Genomic DNA, 13919 nt, shown 5'->3' with positions numbered 1-13919 from the left:
AAAATTTCATGGTGGATAGAATGTATTTATATAAACACTCGGTGAAAATTTCATGTATCTATTATATTCAAATATGGTCATTTGTTTTAAAGTTACATCAAAAACCAAAATCGATATTGTCAAAAAATGAGTGTGCGTAAAATTTCCCGGTTTTCTCTTAATTTTTAGTTTGTTTTTATCGATTATTTAGAAAAGTATTAAGAGTTTTTCACTTTTGACCCCCCAAAGTACCAACTAGATTCACTTTCTGATCGAACGAGTTACTGATGTCGAAAATCGAAGCACTTTTACTGCCCCAAAACATGATGACAGACACAAAAAAAAAAAAAAAACACACACACATCATGGTAAAATCAATAGATACATTCATCGCTCCGCTCAGAATCTAAAACAGTTATTATCGACGTGGATGACAAACAGGGTGGAAACCTTCATTTTATTAGCAATGTGAGTCATTTCAGTATTAAATGATACGTTTTCTGATAATAGATTATTTTCCTTAACATTTTTTAGTGTCTGATGCGAGAAAGGATTCGACTCATTTGAATCTCTAATTTATAGTTGAATATAATTATTGTCACAACAATATGGCTGGTATAACTTTTCTTGAGTTGTACCCACAAACTAATATCGAGATGTAGTTATGGGTACGTGCTTAACAAGTTTCGCATATATTATTATACTTATGCAATTTATGTACGGAACATATTCTATTTCAAAGTCTTGATACAAATTTAATTATAATAATGAAGGGCACAAATGATTAATAAAGCATGACGTGCAGCATTAATAATTATTTGAGAATAAATACATTTTATAAACTCTTCTTCGATACCTAATAATAAGTAACAATAAAAATAGCGGCACTACTAATAATAATAATGACAACAACAATAACAATGAGTATCTGCAACATCTTTTAAATAATAATTGTGTATGAAAATTGTGTTAATTTTTAAAAAAATTAGATTTACATGTTATTTTTAAAGAATTTACTTTCAAAAGAGTTTGAAAAAAAAAAATGTCTTTAATTAACATTTTTCCCGCAGAAAACCTAGTATTTTTACTGTGCAGGAAATTTTGGTAATGCAAATACCTGAAAATTGTTTGTTCGCTTTTCTGTATAAATAACAATAATTAGTAAAAAAATAGAATAATAATGAATAAAAACATAACATAATATTATGCTTATTTTTTATAAAAAAATGTGAATCATTTACATATATAGATCATGTGTTACAATTGGTTGGAAAAATTAACACAATTTTAGAAGATAATTATTAGTGATGGGCTCCAAAATGTTGACTGTTCAAAAGTATTTTCACTTAGTATTATCATAGCACTGCTTGAAAAAAACGTTAAGAAGCCAATTAAAATTTTCAATATCACTCATTGGGAAACATAAATTTTCGATAAATTCAAACGATGACGAATTAAGATTATGTTAAATTGTATATATCAAATATTTGGATTAGATTATCAAATATTGTATAATGCTATCGAAATCGAATTCCTAAAAATCTTATTATGGCCGATTCTCATCACCCACAGTTATGATGATATTTTTTTTTAATTCATAATTTTATACTTTCTATTTTGTATTTTTTTTTCTCAAAAAATATAAAAAAATCAATTATTATTTAACAAGTCGTCAAACAATATTATATTATGAAAAAAAAAAAAATACAATAATTTACTATTCATTCTCTATGAATCAAACGAACGGATATTTGAAATTTAAAATGTAGTCAACGTTATCGCAAATATTTAGAGAATATTAACCAAAAAATATCAATCGCATAAAACTTTTAATGTTACTAAAAATACACAACTTTAAAAGCGTGAAAGTTGCTACTATAAGTACTAGAAAGTGCTAATATTCCGTTTTGATGTTATTTTAATTTTTGACAAAGAAGCCAACAAAATTCTTCACGGAAGCCAGAAATTATACTTGACAAAAGTACAAAATATGAATATATTTAATTGTAATTCCGGTGCTGAAAATCAGCTGTGACGATACTTTGCGTATACCTACCCGACAATAATTATATTCTGCCGACGCCACTATAGAATAAAATGTTAATTAATTCAAATTGCTTTGAAAAATTAAATATAGTATATATTCATGCTGGTAGTAAAAAAATCAAAAGTTAATATTTTTTCATATATTATTAAAGTTCATTACATAAATGTATTTGTAAAATATTTCTGTAATATATTTATTGAAATTATGTCAACTATACTCCACAAATAATATGACAATCACGACATTGGGTAATTTTGAAACGTTATGCGTCATGCCACAAATGTTTGTGATTTTGCTGGTCAGTCGAGACCATAGTCAATGCATTATCGATGTAAATTAAATGTACAAGTAGTTCACCATCACCACTTAGCCAATACTCGAAAACAATAATGTTTTTCTTGTAGGTAATATTTCGTTCACGATTTCAGATAAAATATAATTCAGCTATATTCACAATAATTATAAACCGCATTCTCTTATTTTTGCGAGGCGATGAAACAACAACTAAAAACATTTCAATATGCAAGAATCCGAGCTGAACTTTGTATTATTGATATTCACTATGTATATTCACGTAGGCCTCTTAAAGACGACAAGTAATAAAAATTCATTCGAAAGGGCATATGATAACAAATAGTTCCTCCCGAACGAAACAGCTCATTTATTCTAAGTGTGGTTAACATTTTTCGGGAAAATAACTTTGAAACGATTTTGTTGTCGACCTTAAAATGAAATTTAAGTTATAAATAATTTTAAGTAGGTAACAATAATAAAATGGAAAGTTAAAATAAAATCAATCTCTGCCCATATAATATGAATTATATACCTAACAAAAAATAATCTATGTCTTTATGCCCCACGGTAATCAAAAACATTATTTTTTATTGCACTTCATGTGTTAAATACGGATAGAATAACAATTAGGAAATAATAAAACGTTTTGTCAACATGAATGAAGATAAGCTCATTAAATATCGATGTATTATAGCAGTATATGACAAGTTAGAATAAATTTTAAGACATAAATACTTATAGATTATTTAGTAATTCTTTTTTGTTTATTTTCTTGTGACAGGTATTTTTCATATTCTATAAATTATATAATTATACGTATCTATGCGTTGTAATTATACGTATGTTATTTTTTCTTATATTTTAAATTTGCTTTCTCAAAGCATTTCTTAGAACGGCCTACAGCCCATATTTTTAATAAAAACCTTGTATAATATAGTGTATTTCCGAAAAAGGAATGCTTGCGAATAAATAATATTTTTATTCAAAATTTATTAATTCCGAACACATTATCTTAAATATATTGTCAAATATAACTTTGGTAAATGTTAACCATAAAAGTCAACGTATTTTGTACTACACATTACTGGAGATGGGTTAGGTACTATTATATTTAGAGTTTGAAAAAATTTTGATACAAACAATTTATGATGTTTATAAAAAAAATTTCAAAAAATTTTATTTTGTAAAAATGATTATTAAACTTACCTTTTTTTAAAATAACAACAAAATAGTCTAGAATCGTCATTTTTATTTAGATTAAAATATTTTAATGATATTGTTGACGATGACAACAATTTTGAGATTTGACAGCAACATAATATTAACTATGTCGGAACGTCATTCGACAAAATTAATTTACAAACATAAATTCAGTTCCTTCCCTCTCCCAAACAAGACATATTCAAACACGCAGAGAGGTTAGATAGTGATTTGAACGGTATAATAAATTAGTAAGAGTTGTGCATTTTCACATAACTTTAAATTGTTTAAACTTAATTGTGAACTCACAATTTAATTTATGAAAATAAGGTGAATATTTCCGAGAAAAAAAAATGTCTTAATACGTAAGTATTAGAAAATATTAACTGTATAGGTAGCAAGATAAGAAAAGCGTTAAACAATAATAATTTGAAAGTATTTTAAATATTTTAATATCGCGTATGTATGACGGGACATAACAGAAATCCAAATTTAGGAGTACCAAACTTTTTTACCGAAATTCAATAATTAGGCGTTAACAAAACAAAAAACAAAATTTTAAATACTATATTTTAATTTACACTTTTTTATTTTGCAAATATCGGTTTTTAATTTTTTGTATATTATATAATATGTATACATAATATTAGATAATGACTCAGACTCTCGAGGTAAAGTATGGGATTGACGATGATTGTCAATATTATTATGGTTATCTCATAACGGATTCTTGTGTTTGAAACTAAATTGACCAATTTAATATAGTCATAATAAAATGATATATTGTACTCACCGATCTTGAAACACTCGGTGCTGCGGCGAATACCGCGAGGACCGTTGCGATTGCGACCATCCGTTGTCGAAACGTACCCATGGCTCTGTTGCTAGTGCTGCTGTGCTGTGCGGATGTGTGATAGTGGTGGTGTCCGTGGAATGACTGCGAGCACGGCCGGCGTTCGGCGGCAAGCGAGATTAGACCGCGTCGGGGGTGGTTCGCCGGGTTCGTGCGCAGGGGGTGGGTTGCAGGCGTGATAGGTGGCGCAATGAGCGGTTTGACTAAATCTAAAATTACGACACAACGAAGAAGGGTCGAGTACAAATTTTAGGTACAGTAAAAATTCAGCGTTAAGCCCAGATAAATAATTTTTCATCTAGATAATAGACTTAAAATCTATTTAGATAATGATAAAAATAAAATCAATTAAAATTATCTGATTATCAGTTAAAAAATGAACGGAATTTATTCAAATAAAAAGCAGATCAATTTTTTTTTTTTAAAGTGGGTATATTAATCTCAAAATTTTATTAGATCGAAAAGATTTATCAAGCTTATCAATTAAACAATATTTTGTATTTGTTTAATATATTTGAAACGTATTTCAATTTAAATGTTGCTTCTATAATTTAAAAATTGTTTTTTTTTTTTAGAATCAAAAAGCACAGGTACATTTTGAAAATCCAATGTATTTATTTTTAAGTTCAATTAACACTTTTAACTTAATAATTGAACTATAATATTAAGTATATTCCATGTAAACCAAGCAAAATTTAAATTAATAAAATATAGGAATAGTGTCACAAAAAAAATATATATTATATAAATAAATATATATATTATTATTTATAACATTTTATATACAAAAAATTTCCACAATATGTAGCAGCATGACATGTTGCATCCATACAAGCTTTACGTAATCGAGAAATTTATTTTTAACGAAATAATTAGTTTTTAGATGTTTATAATTTGTACGGAGTTTGAACTTCTACGTTTCGATTTAGCATCATTTCATTTATTTTGATTACTCACATATTTGCCAGCATTAGGATTCAGAAATTTCAGCGTACGAATGCAACTATACTACTATAGAGTACCTGCGACTATTGATTATTAGAAATGTTATCGAAAATAATAAATATTACCATAAACACTAATGTAATGCTATTAAAATAATTTCTACAACGTAAAAAATATATCTAGATAAATTTCAGTAGAAAACTGGAGTTCCCATCTATGATAGATAAATAGTTAACATTTCGATTTTTATCTAGATAAGATAATGTATAATTAATATATCTAGATAAGTCTCAACTCTGAATACAATATGTTTTATTAAAAATATGTTATGCACAAGTTTGATGATATATAATATGTATTAGAAGCCAATACAAGCAAATACACTAGGGGTGACGATAGTTAACCACCTAATTTTGAAAAAAAAATTAACGATACCTTTTTGTGTTAAAATAGGGTTAAAACAGTTAAACTAATAACTAACCAAAGAGTGAAAAAAAAAAAAATAATTAAATTAATATTCAAAAGGAACCGCGATATTGGTTATACCACATCATTTACACATGCTTTTTTCAAATTTCGCAGGTCGTTTTGTTTGTAATAATGTGCATAGTTACAACTGACGTTGCAAATTCAAAGAAAAATATGTGGGTGCTGAATAGGTAACCTCTATATTATAATATCATGGTTGGTAGAATTATTAAAACTAATTTGAGTTAAATTTATGATAACATTTAAATTTCTAAGTTAAGTTAAGCAAAGTTGAGTACCTAGTAAATTTTAAAAATAATAATTGAAAAAAAAATTGGAGAGGTGGCTATAAAGCCTATAACTCACCTGTGTAATATAGGTGCCTCGAATTATCATTTTGTAATGGATGTGTTAAATTTAAAAACTAAAAATTTCTATTCTGAGTTAAGACAATCGCTAACAGCCTATTAATATTGGCTGACAAACTGGCATAGTGCCTAAGTTTATTTTATGATATTATTGTTATTAATGTAATTTATTTTAATATTGAACATATTTTTAATATACAATATGTTGAATACATTTTTCAAAAATTTGGCAATTGAAAATGTCACTGTATATTCATGTATTTACAATATTATAATATACAAAAAAAGTTAACTTGAGTAAAAGTGTATTATACTTTAAAAGTTTTAAGTACCTACTGACAAATAATAATCGAATTATAATTTCTAATAGAAAAAAATGCATAGGCAGAAAGGACACATATTATAAAATCGATTCATTTATCATTCCGCTCAGAGTCTAAAAAAGAAACTGAATAAACCTTAATCGGCTTAATCTAAGTTTATATGTCTATATTTTTATATAGATTATAACAATGTATCGCTTATTTAATGCTAGGAATTGGATATTATTATTCAGATATAATTATAACACATATAATTACCTTTTTTAAAGGTAAAACACGAATTATGGTTGTAACAAATTTATTTATAATAATGAAGAAATCATCAATTCGGTGTGCGGCGCATTTCGGTTTATCAACGTAAACTAGGTTGGTTTTAAGAAACAAACGATAGGGCTGTCAACGATCTTCGCCTATCTTATATAGGCCGATCGGTCCCTATCAAGAACAATATTATTATTTTATTTAGTGATAATGAACCGTACCGTTGACTGTCGTCCACCTTGAAATATGAGTTTTCAATTTCAATTTATAATTAAATAACAAATAATTCAATAATCAATATAATACGTCATAACATGACTACTTAATTAAAAACTTAGATTTCACACTAATAATAAACAGTATATAAATAATTAATCTATCTTAACTGATTTCGAAAAATTAACAAAATATAATAATAATTAAGCATTACAAATACAAATTATTCCTGGCTCCGCGTGGTCTTTGCTAAGTCACTTTTCCATCAAATTACAAGAGACAAAGTAGTTGGTTTGTCCTTTTCCGCACTGCTATTGGTTTGAACTGACACTGCTCGAACTATGCCGTCTGCAGCACCATACTCAGTCTCCACCACTCGTCCGAAATGCCACTGCCAGCAGATCAAGTGGATGTCTCAAATTATTATCATGACTTAATCTGTTTAATGCCTGTAAAAACAATTTTCTCGTTAAGTCACTAACCAATTAAATGTTGGTCACCTTCGACGCAAAGAATACAAATATTCTGATGTACCCTTTATTCGTAAACTAGTTTCTATCATTATCGGAACTGTCAAGTCGATACTGCAACATACAAGTCAATCAATGCGTTTCCGCAATTGCAATGTTATCGTTTGCTTTAGGTTTATTTGTGTCTGTAGCACTATATGTACTTAGCCTGTAGCAATGCTGTGACCACCTCACTAAAGCCTGTGAGACCATGTCTCTAATCATGTTTTACTCTATATTTTTAACTTACAGCTGATTGACATAAGGTCTACAGGATTACCACGCGTATCTATATACGTATGATCATTCGCTAAATAACGTCAACTCTAGTATCTCCCCAACTCTATGGGCTAACGGTTAGCCGCTAACCTAACTTATGGGCCACAAATAAGTCCTCCATAGGCCTGAAGGTAGGTTCGAGTAATAAGTAAGGAATATCGATTCATACGAGAATTACGTTAGAGTCGCTCCAGAATCGATGCTGATCAGGGCCGGCTCTAGCTTTTTCAGCGCCCAGTGCAAGTATTATTTCGGTGCCTTTCGCCCTGTTTTTAAATATATAAATAGGCAACCGCACGCCCCCTTGATTTTGGCGCCCTTGTGCCGTCGCATACGTCGATTGTATCTAAAGCCGGTCCTGACGCTGACTTGACTTATAGGTAAATTAAATTTTGAGATAACGCAAGCTCACTAACTGGGTTAATATTAGTTTTGCACATAATTTTAAACGCGGTAAAGATACAACTTTCTATGATGCCAATTTTGACTTTATGCAAATTAAATTTACCACAATCTTTCATTTTAAATTGGTGCTATGTAAATATAAATAAACGTCATACTCCTTTAAAGATGCATATATAATAAATTATGATAATAACAATGTTGTTTTGATAATATAATCACAGGATGCTGGTAACCGCAATTTTTTAAAAAGTGCAGCTTAACGTAAATCAAACAGAGTACCTACTACCTACTATAATGTCATATTATTGTAGGTACCTGTTCTTAATTGTTTATTATAGCATATATTATAATCTATATCCTTTATATTTGACCAAATAGATACTTACAAAAAAAAATTGGCCCTCTATTAGAACAACCGAAAGCACAGCATAAGACTGACATTATGAATTTTCAAAATACCTGTTAAATAATTAAATCTATAAAATAATTGATATTTTATAATCTATATTTTAAGAATGAATCTTGAAAGCAGAAGTCATTCAATTCTGTCAAACACATAACGTATAAATATATATACATATATGTATATAGGTTTTCTCTATTGCTCTTCTAAATAGCTGTTTAAAGTAATTTTAATTTTTCATTTCATGTGCAGCGGCAGCTGTTTAAATAATTTATTTATTCTCATTTTTAAATTTAAAGCATACAATTTAACATATATTCCATATTCGTGGTTCAAATATCGAAGTATATGATCGTAATATATTTTATATTTATTACTATGCAACGTATACAATATTACTACTCTCAACAAGAGATGCATTAAATAATAATATGGCAGTCGGCTGATAACGTTCAGTGTTTTTTTAGACTATTTTAAGTATATTTCAGATTATTATTGAAGTATATTTTAGTCAATTCCGACGGATTTCACGAAATACATCTTAAGCCTGTTAATTTCAGAGTACCTAATTTTTTATTCAAATCACGATCTATAATAGTAAATTGAAGAATCTCAAAACTGTACGTTTGTTTGGGTTAATCTCTGGAACTATTTAACCGACTAAATTTTTTTTACCATTAAAATTCAACACTATCCTATGGGTATATTAGTATATATTATATTTATATACAAAAAAATGGAGCCAAAAATATTTAACAATAATATTCATCAATTAAAAAAGGCTGGGCCGATTTCGCTAATACTTTTTTGTCTTGTTCGTAATCGTCAAGAGAAGGATTTTATAGAAGAATAAATTGATAAAGTTACGATGTTAGAGAAATGTGACGTGGTGGTGATGAAATTACAACCGCACTATCTGCTACGTAAAAAATAAAATAAATAATAACAATATGGCGCCATCTGTCCAGTAAAATGTAAACTTAATAAATAGATCATTTACTTAAAATTTGTTCGTGTCAGAATACCAAAAACTGTTTATTTACGTGCCAGAAAATAAAACAAAGAATGTTATATATTATTAAGTATGAGAATAATAAACATTAAGTTTTTGGAATAATTTTTTTTTTTTAATTTTACAAATTCAATTTCAATAATCATAGTTAAGACAAATTTTTTTTATACCTAACTGTTTTAATGTATCACATCAGGGGTGTTAGTTGATCTACGCCATTGCCTAGTTCAAGTAAACAATAATTAAAGGTGCAGGACGCAGGTTTATAAATAAATTAATAAATCACAAGCGTTAGTATTTTTAATGGGCAATTAATATTAAAATAAAAATAAATGAAAATGTATTTCTATTTGTTTATCTTTTATGCATTCAAATTCCAATTATTGGTGAACCGATTCTGTCGAAATTAAGTATATTAAATAAAGTATTTTTATTGTTTTTACTGTTTTTATGTACAATATTTGTATATTAATATTTTTCTCGTTCTATGATTATAAAACACGTTTCTTTCAACATCATCTTAGATTGAAAATCAATAATGTGGAAATGAAATAATGGTCACATCTTCCGTCGGTTCTGGCTCTAGTTTTAAGTTTACTTTGCAAAGTATCTACCATATGCGTCGCATCAAATAATAAATATTGTTCATCACCAATCGGTATGCTGAGAATAGAAATTGCTTAACCATGAACTACTTGAGCAGTCCTTTCACCAGGACACTTACCAGACATTTCCTGTACGCGTAAAATCTCAGTATGAGCTCTTAATTCTCATTGTGCTGGACACTGGTAAATAATATGCCCATATTATTGTTTGAATTACATCATAAATATTATTTTAACAAATGCATTTTTATATTGTATAATAATATGCATATCAATTATAAAGCATAATAGTTATACATATTAATTAAATTTATTAAACATAGTATTTTTCATCATTAATATTATAATAATAATAATTATGCTTAAGTAAACTGTAAGTTTACACTATTGATATAAAAATGATATAAAAAATAGTTCAGTCAAAAACAAATAAAAATAATACATAGGTGTAATTAAAATCAATAATTTAAATTTTAGTGACTTGGTACATTTAAGTCATCAGTCTTTTTAATTTTTGTAGTCATTGGAGCTGAAGTTTTACTTTTCTTTTTTTATTTAAAATATTTGTATGCTGATTTAAATATTTCATACGAATAAGTATTCTTTGTTTTACATACGTCTGCACAACAAGTTTATACTTTTCTTCGATTTCCATTCTCTCAATAATTTTTTTTTGACAAATTTTTAACAACTTTAAGTCCTTATGGAATTTGTTGTTTGGTAATTTCGTTTAATAATCTTTCAATTCTAAAAATATGAGTTTTAAAATTATAACTAGGAACTATTAGCCCACCATAGGATAAATTATTTATTCATGATGGCAGAATATAATCATGACCATTTTCGTTTTGAGCAGCATTATACTGAGTTGTAGTTAAACCCAATTCTGGAAACTAGTCTATATTTTTTTGCAACCCACCCTGTCAAATATTTCATTGCATCTCTACTCTTTTCATTTTTATCTTCGCTTATAATTTCTGAAAAACTACTGTCACTTGTTGTATCTATGCTATATTCAAGATCTTCATGTTTTTGTTCTTCAATATCTTTTTTTAAATTGATCTGTTTTAATGACCATGCCACGATAAACTCTTCATTATTTTTATCAGTGGTATTAGCTTGTTTAGAATCTATACCAGGATTTTTGCCCAAAATGATCATTCGTAGTCTGAACAAGGCGTTTAGAGGAGATGGGTGAACATTAAGTCCACCTCTTGATCGAAGTTGTGAAAATAAGTTTTCAAGGGCGTCTTGATTATTTTTAATTGTTAGTAAATATTTGAACCAAGATTGTTGTAACATTTTGAGAAGTATTTTTGTGCCGTTAATATGCATTAAAATAGCTTTTTGGAATATCTGGAGCCCAAGTTTTTCAACACATCTCATGGATAAAAATGTTTTATACATTTTGTCAAGCAATGCATCTTGTTCTTCTAAGAAAAATCCATAAGGTGCTTTAAAGGTAATAGTTTTATTATTAGGATGCGACATATTAATTAAATAAAACAAGTTATTAACCAATTCAATGGCATTAGAAGTATCTTCGATTAATCTGATAGCTTCTATAGGTTTATAGTGTATAAGTGCTGTAGCAGTTGTATGCGACAGCAACTGTGTGGTCAAGCGTACTTTTTGCCTTTGAAGGCCTTCACAAGATAAGTGTCCTGGTGTATCTTTGTGACAAACACTAAGTTCTGTTGTAGTCTTATTAATAAATGCCTATAATGGTTTTTTGTTTATAGGTAAATCATTTAACAGAAATCCTGTATCTAATAACCAGTTTTTTATGAGTTTTAAACCTAACCTAACCTAACCCTTCCTATTGGCAAAGAAAATACAGGCATTTCATAGTTGATATCAAGAGCTCTGCACAATCCGACATTTCCACCTCCATAGTCACTGACAATACAAATTGTTTTAAAGTCAATACATCCAGCTTTTTAATAATGTCGAAAAGAATGTCTTTGGTCATTTTCTGGTCGAATCGAACATAAACTGTTTGTTTCTATTGACCTCCAATTCCTCGAGCCATTGGAACTTGCAATTGATTATGGAGACCAACTACTTCATCCTTTAAAACATCATACTCCATGGTACTGGAAATTTTGATTTCATCAAACATTAAGTCCGTAAACATTTCATAGCACTGCATGTCATCGCCATTCAATTTCATTATTTTGAGCACATCTTCAAGTATACCATTTCTCAGGATCTAGGACATTTTGGCGTGGCCGTTTTGTCGTAGCCGTTTTGGCGTAAATGTCTCAGGTTATTTATAGTATAAAATGAAATTATTTATTATTATTTATTCAATTAAAAAAAAAAAATAAATAATAATATTTGCGAAATGTTTTTTCACTGCATTTATAAGAGCTAATTCAAAGTGTAATGAAATTGATGTAGGATTTAACTTGCTTCACGTCAAAATGGCTTCATGCCAAAACGGCCACGCCAAAATGTCCCATTTCGTATTTCTCATGTCAATACTCGCTTTGCAGACCGCTGAAGTGACGATATCCCCATAAATTATTAAACATATATTTTAATATTTTTTAACCAACAAATTATAATCATATATCATAAATAAGTATTATTTACCAGGCAAAGGATAATTCAGGTAATTCTTAAACATTTGCACGCTTACTAAAATACTTGAGAGTAAAATATGCTTTTGATATCTCTTCTCTAGACCAATTAACCAGTTTTTTTTCAATATAAAGTCCAACTGATTTTTATAGAATACTGATGACAGTATGGCCTGAGTTTCTATTTTTTGTGTTTTATATTGAGAAATAGACTTTATTTACTTTTCTGTTTTTTCAACTGTAAATTTACAGCATTTAAATTTTTCTCCAATTGTTTTATTTGAAACCTGAGATTTTCGTTAATATTTCTGTTGGTTACATCAGCTTCTTTAAGTAAAACCAATTCTTTTTTTACTTTTTCATGTTCTTGAAATAATTCATCATATAAATATTTATAATCGATGGACTGAATTGGTTCATCTTCAAGATCAATTGTTGAAATATTTGATAATGACTGCACATCAGAACTGATAGCTAAAGCAATAATTTTATTATGAACCTATAACAGCAAATTAGGTATCACATTATGTGTATTCATTTTATTATTATAAAGCAGATTTTTCTATTATTATTTCTGAACAGGAAGATTTAAATATGAAATATGTAATGGACAATGGTAAAAGATATATTATTCAATATTTACTAAAAAACAATACTTAGAATAAAACTAAATAATTTAGAATGAACAAATTAAAAAAAAGTTTTTTTAGTCGATAAAAGTAGCTTAATTATAAAATATTTTAGTTATTTTAAATTGTTTAAAATTCATTTTTTCACATAATAATAATTATATAATAAGGTAATATTATTATTATATTTTATAGTTTATAAGATAAAATTAATTTAGGTATTTTAATTTTTAAGTGATTAAGAATATATTGTGTTCTCAGTGACTTGTCCCATGTCTGATGTCTAGAATTATATTTACTTTTAAAATAATAAACTATTCCAATTATATAAGTACAAGTACTTTAAATAATATATTAAAACATCATTTACCTGTTTTTTTAATCTTGATTCCATTCTATTTAAAATATGACGTCATATATATTAAAATATGGATAGTATCATATTCAAGGCAACCGTGGCAAATTGTGTTAAAAAGCAAATGTGATACACGAGGTGTGATTGGTAAGTTTGTGTTAATTTACATAGATGTAAACGAAA

The 13919-nt window shown here is 27.8% G+C and overlaps 1 protein-coding gene across 1 annotated transcript in view; it reads right to left on the bottom strand.

The window, feature by feature from the left end:
* Window positions 1-4468, bottom strand: part of LOC107164530 (uncharacterized) — a 319058-nt gene extending 314590 nt beyond the window's left edge. Inside the window, exon 1 of the mRNA XM_089229966.1 lies at window positions 4314-4468. Coding sequence (XP_089086092.1) covers window positions 4314-4394 — 81 coding nt within the window. The 5' untranslated portion in view covers window positions 4395-4468. The remainder of the gene's footprint in view (window positions 1-4313) is intronic.
* Between the last annotated feature and the right edge of the window lie 9451 nt (window positions 4469-13919).

This window comes from Diuraphis noxia, unplaced genomic scaffold (genome assembly GCF_037042655.1).
Source record: "Diuraphis noxia isolate RWA-SAM2 unplaced genomic scaffold, SU_Dnox_SAM2 contig0006, whole genome shotgun sequence".
NCBI classification, from domain to species: Eukaryota; Metazoa; Arthropoda; class Insecta; order Hemiptera; family Aphididae; genus Diuraphis; species Diuraphis noxia.
This window is presented reverse-complemented; position numbering and strand designations above follow the sequence as displayed.